The sequence below is a fragment of the Eubalaena glacialis genome, chromosome 10 (assembly GCF_028564815.1).
Source record: "Eubalaena glacialis isolate mEubGla1 chromosome 10, mEubGla1.1.hap2.+ XY, whole genome shotgun sequence".
Taxonomy (NCBI): Eukaryota; Metazoa; Chordata; class Mammalia; order Artiodactyla; family Balaenidae; genus Eubalaena; species Eubalaena glacialis.
In genome coordinates, this window is record NC_083725.1 from 54,651,501 (window position 1) to 54,676,306 (window position 24,806).

Below are 24,806 nucleotides of genomic sequence, written 5' to 3' on the forward strand. Positions count from 1 at the left end.
ATCAAATCTTTGAAAGTTTAGATTTTTCTTTCTACTATATATATATTTAGATTAATCAACTGTGAAATATAATACAGCTATTTCCTACAAAGTTTGCTACCTAAAGGAATTGTGTTAAATTATATTGTATAATTTCTGTCTTCCTGAATGCCACCTTCCAATTTTTTAAATCTCAGACTCTGAAAATTCCTCTCATGCTGCTTATGAAACAGTTACTGTCCTGAATGAAAGTGTTTTGAAAATCTTATAAAGTATAAGCTGTCTTAATATACAATTTACTTGGATTAGTAGCAACTTGCCCACATGCTTGTCTGTGTTTTGGATGCATATTTTTGTAAAGTGCCTGATATAGAATAAGTCATGATATTTGCTGTGTTGTGTGCTATTGCCAAGACACGACTTGTAAACACTAGCAGAATTTCTGATGCAAATGACAGTGTCATTTGGAAAGACTTCCAAGTTGATATCTTTGCAGTTTTATAGATAAAGTTATATATACATATTGTATATGTAATATGTATATGTTTAATATATAGACATATGTATACATATATATAACATGTATATGTTTAATATATGTATACATTATTTTAAATTATTTAATTATTACTTTAAATTAATTGCACATATATACGTGCATATATATGCAATTAAAAACTTTTGCTCTGTGAAGGACTCTGTTAGGAGAATGAAAAGACAAGCTACAGACTGGGAGAAAATATTTATAAATCATATATCTGACCAAAGAATTTGTATCTAAAATATGTAAAGAACTCTCAAAACTCAACAGTAAAAAAAACTAAATCCAATTAGAAAATGGGCAAAAGATATGAAGAGGCATTTTATCAAAAAAGATATACAGATAGCATGGCAACTAAACAAATGAAAAGATGTTTAACATCACTAGCTATTAGGGAAAATCAGATTAAGTCCATTGTGAGATATCACTGTATACCTATTAGAACAGCTAAAATACAAAGTACTGAGAATACCAAATGCTGCTGAAGATGCTGAGGAACTGGGTTTCTCGTACATTGTTGATAGGAATGTAAGATTGTACAGCCACTCTGGGAAATAGTTTAGCAGTTTCTTAAAAAACTAAACATATACTTACCATACAAGCCAGCCATCGCTCTTCTGGACATTTGTGTTGGAGAAATAAAAACTTGTTTCCACACAAAAATCTGTACATGATTGTTCGTAGCTGCTTTATTTGTAGTAGCCCCAAATTGGAAACAACCAAAAGGTCCTTCAATAGGTGATAGTTAAACAAACTGGTATATCGAACATGGAATACTACTAGGCAATAGAAAGGAGTAGACTGTTGATACAGGCAACAACTGGGATAGGTCTCAAGGGCATTATGCCCCTGAAAAAAGCCAGTCCCCTAAGGTCCTATACTCTATGATTCTGTTTAATATTTTCAAAATGACAGAATTATAGAGATAGATAATAGTGCTTGCTAGGGGTTAGGGATGGTAGGAGAATGGGGGCAGATGTGACTCTAAAGAGGTAGCACAAAGGAAATCTTCCTGGTGATGGAATAGTTCTGTGTCTTGATTGTTGTGATGGTTACCTGAATCTCCAGATGTGATAAAATGACATAGAATTTGGGACTTCCCTGGCGGTCTGGTGAGTAAGACTCCACGCTCCCAATGCAGGGGGCCCAGGTTCAATCCCTGGTGGGGGAACTAGATCCCTCATGCCACAACTAAGAGTCTGCATGCCACAACTAAAGATCCTGTGTACTGCAACTGAGACCCGGTGCAGCCAAAAGTAAATAAATAAATGAAAGAAAAGGGAAGAAAGCAAAGCAAACAAACAAAAAAACTCACAAGTTAAAAAAACAATGACATAGAATTTCCAGACATATGTATCAATATTAACTTCCTGGTTTTGATATTGTACTATAATCATGTAAAATGTACCCATTGGAGGAAACTGGGTGAAGGGTACCTAGGAACTTTCTGTACTTCTGCAACTTCCTGTATAATTGTTTTAACACAAAAAGTATTTTTAAAATCCTCCTGGAGTTATGTAGAATCCATAGACTATATATTAGTTATTCTTAACAAGGTGAAAAACATTGTTTTAATGAATGTATGCCCTAAAATGCATGTTAAGAGCCTGGGTGTCAAGTAGCCTTGAAACTCAGCTCTTCATTTAGCAGCCATAGGTCATGAAAAATAACTTATTGTCTCCAAGTCTCAATTTCCTTTCCTGTTAAAATATAATCATGGCAATAATAATAATAATAATACCTACCTTGTGACATCTTTACAAAGATTAGAATGAATAATATATGTATTGCTCTTAGCACACTGTCTGACATCTAAATATACCTCAATAAATGGGAGTTGAAATTAAAAAAAAAAAGAAATTACCACTAGTTAAGTTTTCGTAGAGAAAGAAAAAGAAGATCCAGAATTATCAGAAGATATTTTTTAAAATACTGCTCCTATTCCAATTTTATATGTGTGAAGATGTATTTTCTTCAAGTTCTTCAATCAAACACCATATCATAATATGTTGAGTATAGAAGCAGACATAGAATCCAGATCTCTTCTTTTTGCAAATATATAAATCAGTGCCATGCCATTTACTATTTTTTGAAAATATATTGTAATTATGTTATCTATACTAGCATGTAATGATTAATATTTATAATTTTAATGAATCAATAAATATTTTCAAATCTTCTCAGTTTTAGTTTTAAAAATGCTAAGTAGCCATCAATATAACTCACATAAACAAAAGCTTTGTGGAGTTCTCCATATATTCTAAGAGTTGTAAGTAGATACTGAAACCAAAATATCTTATTGAACAGATCAATTGCTATAGAAGATTATAAAGCAGTCCTATGTATACATGAGACATAGCCAATTTGTCTTTGGTTCCTGAAGTCTCTCAACTCATATTTGTTAAGTGAATAAATGCATAAAATAGAATTCTGCTTTTTCTATGCAGTGTTTATTGCTAATGAGTGGTGGCATTTTCACCAAGACTTGTCCCAACGAAGTGAAATCTCCAAAGACCAAATGCCTGACTCTATATTTAGAAGAGGTACATTATTAATTTGCTCCTTAAAGATCTTCTAGGACCTTAAGTTGAATTATTGGAAAATGGTATTATCCTTTAGCAAACAGCCATTTTCCACAGCAGTGAATTCAAATGATGAAAAACTGAATGAAAGCTGTCTATTATGAGTAAATACATATCATGAAGACTAGTAACCTATGCCAAATTGTAAGGGAAGTTGGGATGACTATTGAAGATTGCAGAGAAGACAGGAGTGGGGGAAAAGGGAAACATATCTTGCGTGTATAGTAGGAGCTAGGTATGCATACATGCCCACAATAGCCTAAATATGTAATTATTAAATACATTTTTTAAATGAGGGAGAAGATACTCATAATGTTAGAATTGATGCTCAAATATATTGCTATGCCTTCAAAATTAGTATTTCAATCCACTTTAAAGGGCCCTGTCCCAATATGGGATATTTTTCCTCTCTCTTTCTCTAGTGTTGCTTTCTAAAGTGGTGTTTGCCAGTACATAATACCAGCACCTTTTAATTCATAGCGCAGCTGACATGTGTCTTAAATAAATTACTTTACTTTCTCAATATTCACATTTGGCAAGAACAATTTGCATGCCAGTACAACTGGTAGAAGCGGGAAGAATTGGAAGAGTCGTTTAAAAATGTATAAATACATGGGGACTGACCTTTTTTTTTTTTACAGAGAGAGCTCCAGGGTATATTACTAACACATTTGTTGCTAAAAGTTTACTGAGTATCAAGCAATAATATCCCCAAACTTTAAACTACTTATTCTGTTTTTAAGGGTTTTTTTTTCTGAAAAAATATACAACTGTGAGTTTCTACCACACAGATGTCTGAACAATGTCAATGGGTCTAAAAAAATAGTTTCTGCAAAAAATTAAAATGCTCAAACAGTCATAGTTTCTAGCAGGCTCTCACTGCACCCTGACTAGAGAGCTTCTAGTGGCCAGATAAAATGAATATATTCTGGTCTTGCCACCCTTCAGCTTTGGGAAGCAAAGCACTGATTAAGAATTTAAAAGGCATTTGTATATATAGAATTAAGCTTGACTTGTTTTTTGTGAACCTAACACATAAGTATTAACTCATCCCTGAGAGCAGCTTCTTCCCTAGAAATCTTAAAAACATGCTTGCATATCCACAAAGCCTTCTCCATGATATAGCACTCTGTATTATTTCAGGCTTTTAAAAAAGGTAACATTATCTCCTAATAAAAGAAGCACAGTTCAAAGCAAACCCACTTGGAAAATAATATGCAGGACATTTGTTCGAATTTCTTACATGTAATAGGAAGGGTCCTATTTGCCCTAAGAACTTGGAGTAAAGAGAAAAAATGTTATTCTTCAAGTCAAATGAGTTGAATCAGCTCATTCAACTAGAAGACAGGTTGTCTCCTAAACTCATTAGAATAACTACTTCGCTGAAGATGGTGCATCAGCTTAATCAGTGAATATTAAATATCTCAAGACTGTTGTGAGGATTAAGTAATAAAACACGTGGGAAATGAGAATGTCTAGCACATAGAGGTTTTTATTGTTATTATTACGATCAGGATCATTGCCTGTTCAGAATATCAACAAGGTTGGCAAGGTGATAATTCTGGGGAGTTAAGTAATCCAGGCTCAGAAAGGTTCTCCTGATCTGGATGAACTCTTTCTCAAAACCCTCCACCTCATTCTGAGTCAGTGTACACCAAACTATACCAAGCTACTCAGCTTTCGGATTCTCTTAGAATTGGTAAAGCAGGTGTGTAGGGGAGGGCTTGAGCCTTCCCATCACTAGAATGTCTCACCTCACTTAAACAATCTCCTTAGCATTCTGGTTTATACAACAGTTGTCAATTTAATTTATCTTTGAGTTTGTGTGACCATTTCTGGATATGCTAAGAAAGTCCATTTCTTAGGCAGGAAGACTGGAGACTAGATCATCCTTTGAGACGTCATTGTGCCTGGCCACTGACCTTTCTCTTCAAGTATGCATACTGTTACCTTAAGACTTCATTCAAAATTTCAAAACCCCAGTTAACTTTCATGAAAGCCCAGAGCTCATTTACCCATTTCCTAGACTGCTCCTCAAGAAATTCTGGCAAATGAGGAGGTAAGATACTTCCCAGGTAGTCACAATAAAATAGAAAGGGTGGAAGGGCTGCATGAAAAAACGTTCTAGAGAATCATAATAGATGGATTTTTTTAGAAGAGCTATTACATAAAGATAAACTAGAATTTTTAGTGGTGTATACTTAAGAGGACAAAACAAGGACCAATTATTAGACGTCAGTGGCAGACATTTCATAATTCTTCTCAATGTGATGCTTACCTTTCTGCCTCCTATTTAGTGATCAAGAGTTTCTGATACTCCATACTCTAGAGTCTAGAAGAGTTTCTGTACTCTAACCAACTCATCTTCATCTCATTCTCCCTGCCTTGGATAAAGCCCTCACCATTCATCATCCTCCCACAGCTCATTAGTTAGTCTTTCTGCATTCTGCTAAAGGCACTAGATTCACATCTTTCTGAAACATAGATAGAATCATATCAAGTACCTGCTTAAAAACCTCTCTTGACTCCCATTGTCTATAGCAGTGTTTCACACAAGGTATTTAGACATGTTCTTGAAGATATGAACATTATACCATGACTTTTAGATTTGGGGTTTTCAAACATATCTCTTCTACAGGGAAGATATGAATGATATTTACAAAGAATAAATGTTAGTTTCTTAATTCCCTAGGGATCTGTGGACATATTCTTAGGAGCCTATTTTTTCCCTCTCTGGAGAAGATTTAGAAACATGGGTATTCACGGCATATTCTAAACCTTCTATACCTCTTTGTTATTTCCCACTACAAACTTAATATTCTAGCCATATACATTTTCTCATTTTGTTATATCTAATCGTATGCTTTCAATATTTCTATTCCACTGCATATGTTGTTCCCACGGCTAGAAGTGCCTTTCCTTCTCTGCTCTTCTTGGTGAGAAATTATTGATACTTCAAGATCCGGTTCCAATTTCTCCAGGTTGGGAGATGTTTCTGGTTTAGCTCTGGGTTCCTACCTCATTTTATGTTGAGCATCATATTGTGTTTTCCTTATGGGTTTTTGTGATGTTTTCTCACTAGCTGGTGAGCTCCTCAAGGTCAGAAACTGTGTAATAGTCATCTTTTCATGTCTTTGGACTTTTATAATTTCACAGAGTACCAGGTTCATGGAGGACTCTTTAAGTTGAATGCAATTAGATTTTGTCTTAACCTAAAGAACATCCTGTTCTCCCTTATGAGGTAGGTTGATCTCTGTTCTTGAAAGACCACATAGAGATACTATTATAGTGGGCATCTCAGCAAAATGAGAGATGTTGAACTGAATACATTGAGAAATATCTTCCAACTATAAGTTCCATGGTTCTAAGTTGCACTGTGCTTGGGGCTGAGAACATACCATTAAATTAGAGTTGTTCCTTGTTCCTGCACCTTCTTCTATTTTAGGTAACAGGAGCTGCCTTTGCTCTTGACTCCTTGCTTCTGGGAATTCACTCTGAAAAGCAGTAGCTTTTACCTTCAGAAATGCTCCCTCCCTGGGTCTGTCTCAAGAAAGTTCCTCTTCTATCTTTCCTCCTCCCGATTTTTTTCTCTGCACCTAGCACATCATGATTTATTTTCTCAGGATGCAGTCTATACTTAGTTTGTAAGCTAATTGTCAGAAAAATTAATGACTTATAACTGAGTTGTCAAAAACTAATTCCAGTTTAACATAATAATAGCTGCCATTTTTTGAAGAAATGTTATACGTTCCCTACATGTACTATATTATTTAATCCTTACACGAACCCTCTAAGTTATTATTCTTATCTACATTTTCCAGATGATGAAATTAAGGCCCTGAGAGTTAAACAGCTTACTGAAGGTAACAGATCTAGGAAGTGGTAGAGTTTAGATCAAATCCCAGTCAGTTTGATTGCCTTTAACCACTTCCCTAAACTGCCAGCCCACCCCATTCCCCAATACCCACAGCAGTACAATTTTTGCATTATCATTATTATAAAGTGTGAAATACGGGACACCATGGGTAGTCAGAGATTTGCACATGAGAAGATTCTTCTTTGAGTCGAATAGCCCATACTTCACAGGGACCACCTAATCAGAAGACTACCTTTTATAATGTATACTAATTCTTCTTTGCTCTATGTGTCTCTTTTATACAATTCATAAATCACACATTTTCAATCTTTACTTCAGCATTTAAATCCAAGAGGAAAGCTGAGGTTACATAAATAACTTCAGTAGACAAAAATGCAACAGTTCCTCCATCCCAGGACTGGCTGTGGGAGCTTGTTGTATGGGAAATACATCACATACTTCTCATGAGACCCAAAAGAAAAAAGGGCAGCAATAACTGTGAGGTTCAATCAAAACTGACAATTCAATTCCACCTGCCTTTATTGAGAGAGGAGAGTGCAGTGTTTGCCAGTGCTCGTGCTTCTCCAGTCCTGCTTTCCTGACAGCTGTACTCACTTGAGTACTCCTCGTAGACCAGACATCCCACATCCCCACCTCCCATCCTGGTTTTGAGATCAAATGTGTCTCTCGAGTGAGCAAAATGTTCTCTCGACCTTTGTCTTTGTCCTTCCCCACTGAAAGGAACGAATGTTTCTTGGAGATATGGCTGATTCCAGGCTTTGGGCAGTGTAGGTACAAGGTGACTCTAGAATATTTTGTTGTACCAGAAAAAAAAGAAAGAGCTAAAAAAATGATAAGGTCATGAAACAGAGACATAAGAATTGGCTTGAAGGTGTGCCCAATGGTGAAATCTGGGACCGTTTTTGTACAGTGGGTAATCTGGTCCACACGTAAAACAGGTGATCAAATTAGCATCACCAAAGTGAGACAGAGGGTCATCGTGTGCCTTCAGATGTTATATGCTCTTAGAAAGACACGAAACCACTTCTGTAAAATTCTGGCTAAGAATACATTACCTGGATCCATTCTACTAAAAATTCTATTAAAAACAGGAGCATTCTGTTAAAAATGGGGGGACTGTATTCTCCAAAAATGTGAATCTCGTCAGAAAAAAAAAGGCTGTGGAAATATTTCACATTAAAAGAAGGCTAAAGAGACATGGCAACTAAATGCCATCTGACCCTAGACTGGACTCTTTTACAGAGAAGAAAATGGTGTAAAGGATATTATTAGTGTATTGAAAAAAATGCAATATAAACAGTAAATTAGATTAAAGCATTACACCTATATAGAATTTACTGAAGTTGATAACTGTTCTGTGGTTATGTAAGAGAATATTCTTGTTCTTAGGAAAAACACACTGAAATATCCAAGGGTAAAGGGATCAATGTTTTCTAACATTTTGCTACCAGTAAATAGGCTTCATACAACAGGTATAGACAAACTAAGTGATGGGTTAGGTGCAATTGGAAGAGCCCTAGGTATTATTTATGTTTTCATTTATCAAACACATACTGAACACCTATTATGTGCCAGATAATGTGCTACAATGTCTTTTCTCTCCTTCTCAAGAAAACATACTAGACTATGAGTAAATAAGAATAGTTTATTGGAAAAAAAATAATTCACAGATATAACTTATTAGTATTCGCAAATTATTGACAATAAATGTGATGTCCTCTACTGACTCTGCGCATTAGAAACTCATTTGAAAGCCACTGGCTGAGCTGACATGGCTCAAGCCAGTTTTCTTCTTTGACTTGAGGCCCAGAGAAGTGAGGGTCCCCTACCTTCTTTCCGTGATCAGCCCATGTTCCTTAATAACAAAGTTTATGCTTTCTCACTGTTAGAAAATCTGCCTGAATAACCTATAATGTACTATAATTCCCTTAAGGATGGAGCCCCACTTTATAATGTCATTAAGTCAGCATCTGGAATCCTGCTATTAACCCTTGCACAGTCCAACAGGATGCCCAATGCACCCACGTGGTGAACACCAACTTGTCTGTGTGCCTTCGTCTAAGTCTGTAGGCTCAGAGACTCCTGGGCACCAGGCTTTGCCTTCTCGCGTTATATTATTGGAGGACTAGCTTGATATTTTCAACCTTCAAGAAACGCTCAACTCACTCAGGGTCATCAGAGTACAATGGAAAGGAATCTTGGATTTTGGCACTTGCCAAATCTAGGAACAGATTTAGCTCTGCCACTTACCGAATGGGTGGTAGCCAAATTACTGATATCTCTGATCCTGTTTCCTCTCTTTAAATTGGAAATAATGATGCTATCTTCCTCAGAGGATGGTTGTAAGAATTAAGTGAGATGGTACGATACAGAATCTTTGGCACGGTGCCTTGCACATAGAGATTGCTTGGAAAATGTTAATTACGAATATTATTTAAGGAAAATAAACACAATTTTTATTCTAATAGCTGTGCCGAGGTTCCTCTTTAGGGTGATACTCTCCTTGTTTAAATTGCTTCTGAGGTAGAGCAAGGCCCTAAGACCTTCTGGATTAGAAAAATATACGGAAATGAAAGAGACAGAGACAGTATTCTGCACAGCTGAGCGACAGAAATTAGAGGACAAAGCAACAATCACAATGACAAGAAACAAACAAAAAAAGTTAAGGAGGAAGAAATAGGAAAAGAGAAAGTTTTGTCTCCATGGTAGGGTGCCAAAGAGTTTTTAGGAGGTGGAATGTCTAGTGTTAAATTTTGAGTTATCTGCCTTGCCAGGAATTGGTCCCCTATGTCTTCCCGGAACTCAGACTAAATCTGTAACTTGAGTGAATATTCCTATTTTTTGTTTGCTCACAGGTTTGTTTCCATAATGAAAATTGAGGTGAAAGAGATGGGTTTCATGACTGGGTCAGCGCTGAGCAGAGAAGAATGAACAGGTGCTGAAGGGAAGATGCAAGCAAAGTTGAGAGCTTTTCAGGAGAAGTAGGTAGGCTTTAGAAGAGACTATGAGAAGGAATCTCTGACGAAACACAGAAATCTTGAGGGATAACGGGATGGAGCCTTAACCTTACATGGGGATTTTACCTTTATTATAGTTAAAAGAACGGACTTGTCTCAAAGAGGCTAGCATTCAGAATATTTTATTTTTTCTTTTATTTTCTTTTATTTATTTATTTTTTTACTAGCTCACCTGTTTATTGTAAAAGGTGTAACTCAGGAACAGCCAGATGGAAGAGATGCAGAGGGCAAGGTGCAAGCTACAGAATATTTTAAACTGCATAAAAATACTAAAAGCTAGAAAAATATGATAGGTCCACAGTCCTATATCTATAATTCCAAAATACAAAAAGGTCAAAAAATGTATTATTTTGTTTGGCGCCAATATTTTTTTAGTGGAAAACCTGACTTTATTCTCCATTAGGCTGCCTCTTGTCTCAATTTATTGACCTGGTGGGTACCTTCATACATTTTGCTGGAGAGTTATTCATGTTTCAGATTATGTGTGCCCCCCACACTCTCCTAGGGTTATTGGTCATATATGTACACATGCCACATGCCCTTACTCAACTCAGAAAATTCTGAATTCTCAAACACTTCTGGACCCAGGATTTTGGATAAGAGATTATAAACATGAATTCAGAAAAAAAGAAAATTTAAATGAGTGGATAAAAGGGGATTACCTTCCAGTGTATTTCTAAAGCTGAAGTTGGCAGCTTTATCCATGGAACCCGATTCATACTGGGTCAAACTCAGGCAAAATTCCACATCAGCTGAGGAGGGGAGCCTTGGGGTCCTGGCTTTGTCGTGGTTTCCAGGATTGCGCAGTATCGGTCCCTCGGACGTCCCGTTGCATAAAGCGTGACGGCTGTTGTACTCCTCCAATTGGCTGCAGATGACCTGCAAAAAACACCTTTATGTTAAAGGGGTGTTGTCTCCACTTCTAAGTCAAAGGGGGAAGGTAGGGAGGTTGAGGTTCCTGATTACCGTATTTGGATTTCTAATTATCAGGAGATTAATGTTTTAAAGTAAATTGTTGAAGGAAGCAGCTTTCTGAGGGTTGCAGAATAACCCATGAATGTTAAAATTCAGAACAGAGTTCTAGTCTTGCATCTACCACTTGAGAAAATAAATTAAATACCATAGGTCTCATCTAGCAAATGGGGATAATAATAACTACTTCATATAATTGTTGTCAAATATTTATTTGGTGGGAAAATTAATTTGACAATCATCTGTTAAATATCCATTGTGTGACTTTCATATGCCCTTGAAGCTAGCCATGGCCCAGAGTTTGGGTCTGTACCCTCTTCTTTTATTTCTCTTCTTTTATTTCTCTCTGTATCTTCTTCTTTGGCTCTGACGACCAGTTTCATGGCTTACAGGCCACTATATGATAAGAACTTCCTAATTCCTATCTGAAGTCCAAAAGCACTCCTCTGAACTCTAACCCTGTATATCCATCTCCAACTTCATATTTCAATGTTATCTCACAGGCATCTCAAATGGAACACTTAAAAATCAAAAATTTGTTCCTTTGTAATAACCTAGAAGGGAAAAGAATCTGAATAAAAAAAGATATATAGGTATGTATAACTGAATCACTTTGCGGTACACCTGAAACTAACACAACCTTGTAAATCAACTATACTTTAATTTAAAAAACTAAATTAAAAAAGAATTTTTAAAATAAAAAGATTAAAAAAAAATTGTTCCTCTCCCTCTATTTCCTGTCACATCAACTATCCTGCAGCTTAAACCAGAAGCCCATGAATCTTCATTTTTAAGCCAGAGACTGTTATCATTTGTATTTTGTTCCCCTTTATCTTTCACATTAAAACCATCAGCCAATCTTGTCAATTCTGTCTCCAGAATACATCTTGAATCTTTATTTGTTTACAAATCCTGTGATCCAACTGCTGAAGTCAGACTGGCTACTGTTCTCTGGGCATCACTCATGCTTCTCCATCCCACATCTTTGTTCTTGCCTAAGCGTGTTCACTCCTTGCCATTTATCTGATATTCTACCTAAACTTCAAGGGCAAACCAATATTCTGAAAAAAACAGACATTGTCAACTCTGACTTAAAAAGTAAATCAAAAGGGTCCAACTCTAAAATATGAAGAAATTTTAGAAATCCTTCACCAAATTATTTTGCTTACAGTTTCACTTATACATAGGCAGAAGACTGAACTATGATAAAATTATTTGACTAAATAAGTCAAAAGGAGCTCTTTCAATAAATATGAAATAAAAAGGCCAAGTGATTTTAAAAAACATTATAATTTAACTGGCAGATTTTTTCTCAGTGGTTTATAAGTTAATTCTTCATCTTAAAATCATTGATGCCAGGCTTCCCTGGTGGCGCAGTGGTTGAGAGTCTGCCTGCCAATGCAGGGGACACGGGTTCGAGCCCTGGTCTGGGAAGATCCCACATGCCATGGAGCAACTGGGCCCATGAGCCACAACTACTGAGCCTGCGCGTCTGGAGCCTGTGCTCCGCAACAAGAGAGGCCGTGATAGTGAGAGGCCCGCGCACCGCGATGAAGAGTGGCCCCCGCTTGCCACAACTAGAGAAAGCCCTAGCACAGAAACGAAGACCCAACATAGCCAAAAATAAATAATAAATAAAAATAAATAAATTTTTTAAAAAAATCATTGATGCCTTAGGTTCCATGATGGCAATTAAGCAGGTAAGCAAGATATCAGCCTTAAACAAAAGCATAAAACGCAGGAGAGGCCACACTGCCATCAGTGACTATTCACAATGGGCACTTACTCTGTAGGAGGCCTATGCCCACTGAGTAGATAAAGTGGTTGTTTGTCAAACTCAAACTTGACTCACTTTAATCTCCCTTGATAAACAGTCAGTATCACTTCCTTTAAAAAAAAAAGTAATCTCCATGAGGATAACTTTCTTTTTTTCGTTACTGTTTATTCCCAGAATCTGTAGTAGAGGCTCTATAACAATTGATGGGAGAATAAACAAGTCAATGGATGAACCAGTGAATCTTCAACTACCAACATGTGTTGCACATCGTTTTTAGCTAGTCCTGTTACTGATACCAACATTTGCCCTAGAAGATACTTCCAAAAATGTATCATTTGTATTAAATATATACTGAGGCCCCACTCTCAATAGGGAAGGCATCTCTGTGTACATTTTTTTAAATTCACAAATGACCTTGTAGGTTTATATGATTTTATCCCTATTTTAATGATGAGGAAACTGAGTGTGGAAGAGTATAAAAGGCTAGTAGGATCTAAAACCCTGTATTATGATTAATAATTTTATGGGCAACAGGCAAGGCACATGGAACAATATTTTAAAAGTGAAGTTTTCTTGGTCAACTGCTTGCACCACAGTTAGGAATAATTAAAACAATCCTATCAGTCTCCTGCTCCAGTGAGTTGGCAATCTATAAGAATGTAAAAGCAAATTAAATCACCGTCAGATGGAACTGAATGAGCCTTGCCCCCCCGGGAATGGCTGCTACTGTGTTATACAACAGACACTTAGAGAAGCTTCTAATTTCTGATCACTGAGATATCATTTATGAATTGAAGGGTTGTGTGTTGGAAAAGAATTAGTTTCCAAATTCATGTAGGTGTGGGCTTCAACTCTGGCTCAGCTACTTACTAGCAATGGGGCAATGAGTATGTTATTTAGGCTTGCTGAGTCTCAATTTCTTCAACTGTAATATGAAATAATAAATATTACATATTAATGCATAATTTATTATATTTATTATTATTATGTTAATAAAATGCAGTTTCTGGCTCAACAGATGTCAGTTTCTAGTTTTCTTCATACTTCATGACATTCCTCGATCCTTTTATCCATGCATAATTGAGAACTTGAATTGTTGGGTGACTTGTCTAAGGTCATATGATGTTCAGAGCCAGGACTAGAACATTAATCCACAGTCCTCCTGATTCCAAAACTATATCCAGTAGATTTATGACTGCCTGTAAATGGCTTAGGGATGGTTGAATAAAGCTAACTTAACTTTTGCATTGAGTGTAATATATTGGATTCCTTTAAAATGTCAATTAACTAGACATCACAGCGGGTATATAGATGAAATCATTTTCATTCCTGTTTGAATAATAAACCATATCAGGATATTTTCAAAAGATCCTACTGCCTAAAAGACTCCTACAGCAGACTCAGTTAAATTAGAGAGGTTTGAATGAAACTATTTTTGCTGAAATGCCAACAGCCAAGTGGCTAAATGTTCAGATGACAATGTATTAGTAACAAGGAAGAAATCTACCCCATTTCCAGAAATAATTTGAAAAACTTAATCTCAAATTATTGTTTTTATATTTGATACAGAAGGAGAGGCAGGGTAGGAGGAAGTGTTATCACTATGGTTATCATCATGGAGATTGCAGTCAGACATGGTTTCCAAATTGAGCAAATTACTTAAGCTCTCTGAATATCAAGGTTTTTCATCTGTAAATGGGGGCTATAACAACTTTTTATGAAGGATCAAATAATTTTACCCAAGTAAAGCATTTAGTATATAGTGCCAAGTATAGAGTGTTTAATAATGGCAGCTATTATATTATTATTGAATACAAGACCATTGGGCAGGCCACCAAATTGTTAACCCTGACTCTGTAACACTGGATGAATAGTCATTATTATAATAACTATCATCAATATATCATGTAAAGATATATTATAATAATTTCCATACATGGAACTCAAAGAATATGTCAGATACTAAACTAGTCATTTTACATTAACAGATTTCACTGAATCCCTTTACTATAATGCTTTAAGATATGTTATTCTAATTTTAAAGAAAAAAAGGTCTCAGAATAATTAAGTAACTTGTCCAGGATTTTGTAGCTAAGTAAGTTACAAAAGTCATGTTTTTATGACTCAAAAGACTATACCCTTTCCACTGCATTATTCTACTTTCCATTCCATTTAGTATTTTCATCAACACAGAAAACACACATATATGATAATTGCACTCCATTTTTTTCTGTTGAGAAAAAAAACAAAGGTCAAAGATTCCAAATAACTTGTCCAATAACATCTGGTAAGTAGCAGAGGTAGAATCTGGTATGTGGCAGAAGTCTTCTGATGAGGAATTTGTTCTTTTTCTGTTTCAACACAGGTGACTTATAACATATGATTTGGGGGAAACAGATCAAGCTGTCCCAAGTCAAATGAAAAAAGGGAGATATAGAAAGAAGAAACAGATGTATTAATGGAGAAAGTGAACTTAGTGTTCTCTTAAACATAAAGAAATAGCAACAAACAACCAGTTATTAAAAGCTTTAGGAGCGGGACCTCGGGGCAAGATGGCGGAAGAGTAAGACGCGGAGATCACCTTCCTTCCCACAGATACATTAGAACTACATCTACACGTGGAACTGCTCCTACAGAACACCCACTGAACGCTGGCAGAAGACGTCAGACCTCCCAAAAGGCAAGAAACTCCCCACATACCTGGGTAGGGCAAAAGAAAAAAGAAATAACAGAGACAAAAGAATAGGGACGGGACCTGCACCAGTGGGAGGGAGCTGTGAAGGAGGAAAGGTTTCCACACACCAGGAAGGCCCTTAACGGGCGGAGACTGCGGGTGGCGGAGGGGGGAAGCTTCGGAGCCACGGAGGAGAGCACAGCCACAGGGGTGCGGAGGGCAAAGCGGAGAGATTCCCGCACAGAGGATCAGCTCTGAGCAGCACTCACCAGCCCGAGAGGCTTGTCTGCTCAGCCGCCGGGGCGGGCGGGGGCTGGGAGCTGAGGCTCGGGCTTCAGTCGGATGGCAGGGAGAGGACTGGGGTTGGCGGCGTGAACACAGCCTGAAGGGGCTAGTGTGCCACAGCTAGCCGGGAGGGAGTCTGGGAAAAAGTCTGGACCTGCCGAAGAGGCAAGAGACTTTTTCTTGCCTCTTTGTTTCGCGGTGCGCAAGGAGAGGGGATTCAGAGCGCCGCCTAAACGAGCTCCAGAGACGGGCGCGAGCCGCAGCTATCAGCGCGGACCCCAGAGACGGGCATGAGACGCTAAGGCTGCTGCTGCCGCCACCAAGAAGCCTGTGTGCGAGCACAGGTCACTCTCCACACCGCCCCTCCCGGGAGCCAGTGCAGCCCGCCACTGACAGCGTCCCATGATCCAGGGACAACTTACCCGGAAGAACGCACGGCGCGCCTCAGGCTGGTACAACGTCACGCCGGCCTCTGCCGCCCCCGGCTCGCCCCACATCCGTACCCCTCCCTCCCCGCGGCCTGAGTGAGCCAGAGCCCCCGAATCAGCTGCTCCTTTAACCCCGTCCTGTCTGAACGAAAAACAGACGCCCTCAGGCGACCTACACGCAGAGGCGGGTCCAAATCCAAAGCTGAACCCCGGGAGCTGTGCGAACAAAGAAGAGAAAGGGAAATCTCTCCCAGCAGCCTCAGGAGCAGCTGATTAAATCTCCACAGTCAACTTGATGTGCCTGCATCTGTGGAATACCTGAATAGACAACGAATCATCCCAAATTCAGGAGGTGGACTTTGGGAGCAGGATATATTAATTTTTCCCCTTTTCCTTTTTTTGTGAGTGTATATGTGTATGCTTCTGGGTGAGATTTTGTCTGTATAGCTTTGCTTTCACCATTTGTCCTAGGGTTCGGTCCGTCTGTTTTTGTTTTTTTTTTCTTTTTTTACTTAAAAATTTTTTTTCTTAATAAATTTTTCCTTATTTTTTATTTTAAAAAATTTTTCTTAATAAGTTTTTTATTTTTTATTTTAAAAAAATTAAAGTTTTGTTTTCTTAATAAATTTTTTCTTAATAATTTTTTTATTTTTTATTATAAAAAATTAATAAATTTATTTTAAAAAATTAAAAAAATTTTTTTTCTTAATAAATTTTTCCTAATAATTTTTTTCTTATTTTTTATTATAATAGCTTTATTTTATTTTATTTTATCCTCTTCCTTTCTTTCTTTCTATTTTTCTCCCTTTTATTCTGAGCCTTGTGGATGAAAGGCTCTTGGTGTTCCAGCCAGGCATCAGGGCTGTGCCTCTGAGGTGGGAGAGCCAACTTCAGGACACTGGTCCACAAGAGACCTCCCAGCTCCACGTAATACCAAATGGCGAAAATCTCTCAGAGATCTCCATCTCAACATCAAGACCCAGCTTCACTCAACGACCAGCAAGCTACAGTGCTGGACACCCTATGCCAAACAACTAGCAAGACAGGAACACAGCCCCATCCATTAGCAGAGAGGCTGCCTAAAATCATAATAAGGCCACAGACACCCCAAAACACACCACCAGACGTGGACGTGCCCACCAGAAAGACAAGATCCAGCCTCATCCACCAGAACACAGACACTAGTCCCCTCCACCAGGAAGCCTACACGACCCACTGAACCAACCTTAGCCACTGGGGACAGATACCAAAAACAACGGGAACTACGAACCTGCAGCCTGTGAAAAGGAGACCCCAAACACAGTAAGATAAGCAAAATGAGAAGACAGAGAAACACACAGCAGATGAAGGAGCAGGGTCAAAACACACCAGACCTAACAAATGAAGAGGAAATAGGTAGTCTACCTGAAAAAGAATTCAGAATAATGATAGTAAAGATGATCCAAAATCTTGGAAATAGAATAGACAAAATGCAAGAAACATTTAACAAGGACGTAGAAGAACTAAAGAGGAACCAAGCAATGATGAAAAACACAATAAATGAAATTAAAATACTCTAGAAGGGATCAATAGCAGAATAACTGAGGCAGAAGAATGGATAAGTGACCTGGAAGATAAAATGGTGGAAATAACTACTGCAGAGCAGAATAAAGAAAAAAGAATGAAAAGAACTGAGGACAGTCTCAGAGACCTCTGGGACAACATTAAACGCACCAACATTCGAATTATAGGGGTCCCAGAAGAAGAGAAAAAGAAAGGGACTGAGAAAATATTTGAAGAGATTATAGTTGAAAACTTCCCTAATATGGGAAAGGAAATAGTTAATCAAGTCCTGGAAGCACAGAGAGTCCCATACAGGATAAATCCAAGGAGAAACACACCAAGACACATATTAATCAAACTATCAAAAATTAAATATAAAGAAAACATATTAAAAGCAGCAAGGGAAAAACAACAAATAACACACAGGGGAATCCCCATAAAGTTAACAGCTGATCTTTCAGCAGAAACTCTGCAAGCCAGAAGGGAGTGGCAGGATATACCTAAAGGGATGAAGGAGAAAAACCTACAGCCAAGATTACTCTACCCAGCAAGGATCTCATTCAGATTTGATGGAGAAATTAAAACCTTTACAGACAAGCAAAAGCTGAGAGAGTTCAGCACCACCAAACCAGCTTTACAACAAATGCTAAAGGAACTGCTCTAGGCAAGAAACACAAGAGAAGGAAAACACCTACAATAACAAACCCAAAACATTTAAGAAAATGGGAATAGGAACATACATATTGATAATTACCTTAAGTGTAAATGGATTAAATGCTCCCACCAAAAGACACAGACTGGCTGAATGGATACAAAAACAAGACCCATATATATGCTGTCTACAAGAGACCCACTTCAGACCTAGAGACACATACAGACTGAAAGTGAGGGGATGGAAAAAGATATTCCATGCAAATGGAAATCAAAAGAAAGCTGGAGTAGCAATTCTCATATCAGACAAAATAGACTTTAAAATAAAGACTATTACAAGAGACAGAGAAGGACACTATATAATGATCAAGGGATCAATCCAAGAAGAAGGTATAACAATTGTAAATATTTATGCACCCAACATAGGAGCACCTCAATACATAAGGCAAATACTAACATCCATAAAAGGGGAAATCGACAGTAACACAATCATAGTAGGGGACTTTAACACCCCACTTTCACCAATGGACAGATCATCCAAAATGAAAATAAATAAGGAAACACAAGCTTTAAATGATACATTAAACAAGATGGACTTAATTGATATTTATAGGACATTCCACCCAAAAACAACAGAATACACATTTTTCTCAAGTGCTCATGGAACATTCTCCAGGATAGATCATATCTTGGGTCACAAATCAAGCCTTGGTAAATTTAAGAAAATTGAAATCGTATCAAGTATCTTTTCCAACCACAACGCTATGAGACTAGATATCAATTACAGGAAAAGATCTGTAAAAAATACAAACACATGGAAGCTACACAATACACTACTTAATAACGAAGTGATCACTGAAGAGATCAAAGGGGAAATCAAAAAATACCTAGAAACAAATGGCAATGGAGACACGATGACCCAAAACCTATGGGATGCAGCAAAAGCAGTTCTAAGAGGGAAGTTTATAGCAATACAAGCCTACATCAAGAAACAGGAAACATCTCGAATAAACAACCTAACCTTGCACCTAAAGCAATTAGAGAAAGAAGAACAAAAAAACCCCAAAGCTAGCAGAAGGAAAGAAATCTTAAAGATCAGATCAGAAATAAATGAAAAAGAAATGAAGGAGACAATAGCAAAGATCAATAAAACTAAAAGCTGATTCTTTGAGAAGATAAACAAAATTGATAAACCATTAGCCAGACTCATCAAGAGAAAAAGGGAGAAGACTCAAATCAATAGAATTAGAAATGAAAAAGGAGAAGTAACCACTGACACTGCAGAAATACAAAGGATCATGAGAGATTACTACAAGCAACTCTATGCCAATAAAATGGACAACCTGGAAGAAATGGACAGATTCTTAGAAATGCACAACCTGCTGAGACTGAACCAGGAAGAAATAGAAAATATGAACAGACCAATCACAAGCACTGAAATTGAAACTGTGATTAAAAATCTTCCAACAAACAAAAGCCCAGGACCAGATGGCTTCACAGGCGAATTCTATCAAACATTTAGAGAAGAGCTAGCACCTATCCTTCTCAAACTCTTCCAAAATATTGCAGAGGGAGGAACACTCCCCAACTCATTCTACGAGGCCACCATCACCCTGATACCAAAACCAGACAAAGATGTCACAAAGAAAGAAAACTACAGGCCAATATCACTGATGAACATAGATGCAAAAATCCTCAACAAAATACTAGCAAACAGAATCCAACAGCACATTAAAAGGATCATACTCCATGATCAAGTGGGGTTTATTCCAGGAATGCAAGGATTCTTCAGTATATGCAAATCAATCAACGTGATACATCATATTAACAAATTGAAGGAGAAAAACCATATGATCATTTCAATAGATGCAGAGAAAGCTTTCGACAAAATTCAACACCCATTTATGATAAAAGCCCTGCAGAAAGTAGGTATAGAGGGAACTTTCCTCAACATAATAAAGGCCATATATGACAAACCCACAGCCAACGTCGGTCTCAATGGTGAAAAACTGAAAACATTTCCTCTAAGATCAGTAACAAGACAAGGTTGCCCACTCTCACCACTATTATTCAACATAGTTTTGGAAGTCTTAGCCACAGCAATCAGAGAAGAAAAAGAAATAAAAGGAATCCAAATTGGAAAAGAAGAAGTAAAGCTGTCACTGTTTGCAGATGACATGATACTATACATAGAGAATCCTAAAGATGCTACCAGAAAACTACTAGAGCTAATCAATGAATTTGGTAAAGTAGCAGGATACAAAATTAATGCACAGAAGTCTCTTGCATTCCTATACACTAATGATGAAAAATCTGAAAGTGAAATTAAGAAAACACTCCCGTTTACCATTGCAACAAAAAGAATAAAATATCTAGGAATAAACCTACCTAAGGAGACGAAAGACCTGTATGCAGAAAATTATAAGACACTGATGAAAGAAATTAAAGATGATACAAATAGGTGGAGAGATATACCATGTTCTTGGATTGGAAGAATCAACATTGTGAAAATGACTCTACTACCCAAAGCAATCTACAGATTCAATGCAATCCCTATCAAACTACCACTGGCATTTTTCACAGAACTAGAACAAAAAATTTCACAATTTGTATGGAAACACAAAAGACCCCGAATAGCCTAAGCAATCTTGAAATCGAAAAATGGAGCTGGAGGAATCAGGCTCCCTGACATCAGACTTTATTACAAAGCTACAGTAATCAAGACAGTTTGGTACTGGCACAAAAACAGAAACATAGATCAATGGAACAGGATAGAAAGCCCAGAGATAAACCCATGCACATATGGTCACATTATCTTTGATAAAGGAGGCAAGTATATACAGTGGAGAAAAGACAGCCTCTTCAATAAGTGGTGCTGGGAAAACTGGACAGGTACATGTAAAAGTATGAAATTAGAACACTGCCTGACACCATACACAAAAATAAACTTAAAATGGATTAAAGACCTAAATGTAAGGCCAGACACTATCAAACTCTTAGAGGAAAACATAGGCAGAACACTCTATGACATAAATCACAGCAAGATCCTTTTTGACCCACCTCCTAGAGAAATGGAAATAAAAACAAAAATAAACAAATGGGACCTAATGAACCTTAAAAGCTTTTGCACAGCAAAGGAAACCATAAACAAGACCAAAAGACAACGCTCAGAATGGGAGAAAATATTTGCAAACGAAGCAACTGACAAAGGATTAATCCCCAAGATTTACAAGCAGCTCATGCAGCTCAATAACAAAAAAACAAACAACCCAATCCAAAAATGGGCAGAAGACCTAAGTAGACATTTCTCCAAAGAAGATATACAGATTGCCAACAGACACATGAAAGAATGCTCAACATCATTAATCATTAGAGAAATGCAAATCAAAACTACAATGAGGTATCATCTCACACCGGTCAGAATGGCCATGATCAAAAAATCTAGAAACAATAAATGCTGGAGAGGGTGTGGAGAAAAGGGAACACTCTTGCACTGTTGGTGGGAATGTAAATTGATACAGCCACTATGGAGAACAGTATGGAGGTTCCTTAAGAAACTAAAAATAAAACTACCATACGACCCAGCAATCCCACTACTGGGCATATACCCTGAGAAAACCATAATTCAAAAAGAGTCATGTACCACAATGTTCATTGCAGCACTATTTACAATAGCCAGGACATGGAAGCAACCTAAGTGTCCATCATCAGATGAATGGATAAAGAAGATGTGGCACATATATACAATGGAATATAACTCAGCCATAAAAAGACACGAAATGGAGGTATTTGTAGTGAGGTGGATGGACCTAGAGTCTGTCATACAGAGTGAAGTAAGTCAGAAAGAGAAAAACAAATACAGTATGCTAACACATATATATGCAATCTAAGGAAAAAAAAAAAAAAAGGTCATGAAGAACCTAGTGGCAAGACGGGAATAAAGACACAGACCTACTAGAGAATGGACTTGGGGATATGGGGAAGGGGAAGGGGAAGATGTGACAGGGTGAGAGAGTGGCATGGACATATATACACTACTAAATGTAAAATAGATAGCTAGTGGGAAGCAGTCGCATAGCACAGGGAGATCAGCTCGGTGCTTTGTGACCACCTAGATGGGTGGGATAGGGAGGGTGGGAGGGAGGGAGACACAAGAGGGAAGAGATATGGGAACATATGTATATGTATAACTGATTCACTTTGTTATAAAGCAGAAACTAACACACCATTGTAAAGCAATTATACTCCAATAAAGATGTTAAAAAAAAAAAAAAAGCTTTAGGAGCAAAAATTCTATCATGACATTAGAGGTTTATCTAAATAAAAATGTAAACCCTATTACATTCCACAGAATCTTTTTCATAAAGAAAAAAGAGAAGCTGTTAGTTCACTGAGCTGTTGCCATGGTTACCTAAACCCATGACTCTCTGCTGAAATGTAACTTTTTTTTTCTTCCTACTGTTTGCTTCCATGTGATATGCTTTTCACCTGATGAGTGAATTCCCTGGTCACACTTCACTCATGCCCATCATCTTGGAAAAGTTTTTTCTCTTTATTTTGATCCATCATGACAGCTACCCTTTCCTTCTTACGGCTAGCTTATCTGCTGCTTGCATAACATTGGATCTAACTCTGTTGAGCACAGGTATTTGTACTTTAATGTTCACCCCCCACCTCCAAAAATAATGGACTGCTTTAATTGATGACAAACATGCTTCTAGTTTAAAAGCTCTTGGCATTAAACAAACCAAAAAATAAAGGAACAAATATACAAAAAAAGCATGTGAGTTCTGAATATAGGCTTTCTATGAAAACTAACATTAAGCACATAATTTTTAATATATTATTTTATTGAATAAAAAACCTTATCGGTAAATATTATTAATCTCACCTAAGTAGCACTCAGGTTGTAACTTGCCTGATCTTCTCTATGTGTGCTTTCATTTTTTGCATGCACACACACACACACACACACACACATAAGCCTAGAGAGAGCTACACAAAATGTTTTATTCCAGACAATAAGTTACTGCTTATTTTGGCATAATTGTGTCCTTGGCCTTGGGGATCCAGTGATATAAATAATGGCTTAATGTTCTGGAAATCTAGCTATGTCTATGCAGAGTTTAATTTTTTATGTGTGTTAGCACTGGAGCTAACATTTCTATGATTTTCAATTTTGTTCAATTCAACATATATTGACAAAGCCCATTCCATGTATATATTATGTTCCTGACTCTGTGGACATAAAGATAAATTAGAAATGGTTTCTACATTGGAGCAGATGGCAGTCTGTTAGACAAAGATAGGTTTGAAAACAATTACATGTATTGAAGAATTATAGGTACTATGATATAAATCTGTACAAAGTATAATGATAGTGCAAAAGGGTGAAGGTCAATTCTACCTGAGTAAGGGATGTGGATAAATAAACGTCTAATGGAATAATTTCACTCTAACATGAATGAAAAGGACTACATCAGAATATCTGCCCCAGTTGTCTGTGCAACTGAATTTTAAGGGAGTTAAAGTGACTACAAGTCAGAATTCACATCCATAAATCAGTGGCTTGTTTTATCCCTTCCAAGCCTAAATGGCTCCTTAAAAATAGGAAACAACATGGTTAACTTGAAACAGCATTGGAGTCAAAGGCACTGGGGTTTAGTCCTCAGCTGTGTGACCTTAGACAAATCATCCTAGCTTTCGGGGTCTCACTATCTTCTTTTACAGAATGTGGGCAGTACACTACACACCACTGAAGGTCTCTTAGCTCAGAGTTAATAAATCTTATGAGTTAATAAATCTAAAAACTCTATTTTTTTGTGTGTCAAGTAAAAGATATCTGAAATCAAGAAAAAGCAGGAGGCTTTGTACCTAAGGGGCTGAGTCTAACTAATTAAGAAGATATTAATGAACTCACCAAGTCCGGAAGATATTTGGTCTCATCATCTCACATAAAACCGTCTAGTTCTTGATTTGAGTGTTCAATTCAGGCAAAAGCATTTAAACTAGTGGTGTGTTTATTATAGAACCTGAGTTTGTAAAGTGAAAGAGATACCAAAACAATTTCCATATTAATTAAATCAATGATTCTTAGTGGGGGCTGTGCATTAGCATTACAGTAGAAGTTTTTAAAAATACAGACGCTTGGACTTCACAGTGGACCCCCTGACTATGATTTTCTGGCAGAAGGTAGATGGGTGGAGTACATGCAATTTTTTAAGCTCCTAAGTGATTTAGAAGATACTGAGAACTGCTGAATTAAGTCAATATAAATAACTGATCTTCATTTTTAAAGGACTTTAACCAGAGATGCTCTGCAAAGGAATGGAAACAGCCAACTAGAATTGGGTTTGACTGTCACCTCACACAATGACACCACTCACGGTAGGTGAACGTAAATGTTCACTCATTTCACCTTCCTTATTTAAATCGTCGTTTGCTCATTTTTCTTCAGTGGTCTTTGTCCTCTGTATTTCCT

At 37.2% G+C, this 24,806-nt stretch overlaps 1 protein-coding gene across 1 annotated transcript in view; it reads right to left on the minus strand.

Moving 5' to 3' along the window:
* Positions 1 to 24,806, minus strand: part of TYR (tyrosinase) — a 110,386-nt gene that overhangs the window by 82,770 nt on the left and 2,810 nt on the right. The window contains exon 2 of the mRNA XM_061202738.1: positions 10,659 to 10,875. Within this exon, the coding sequence (XP_061058721.1) occupies positions 10,659 to 10,875 (217 nt within the window). The remainder of the gene's footprint in view (positions 1 to 10,658; positions 10,876 to 24,806) is intronic.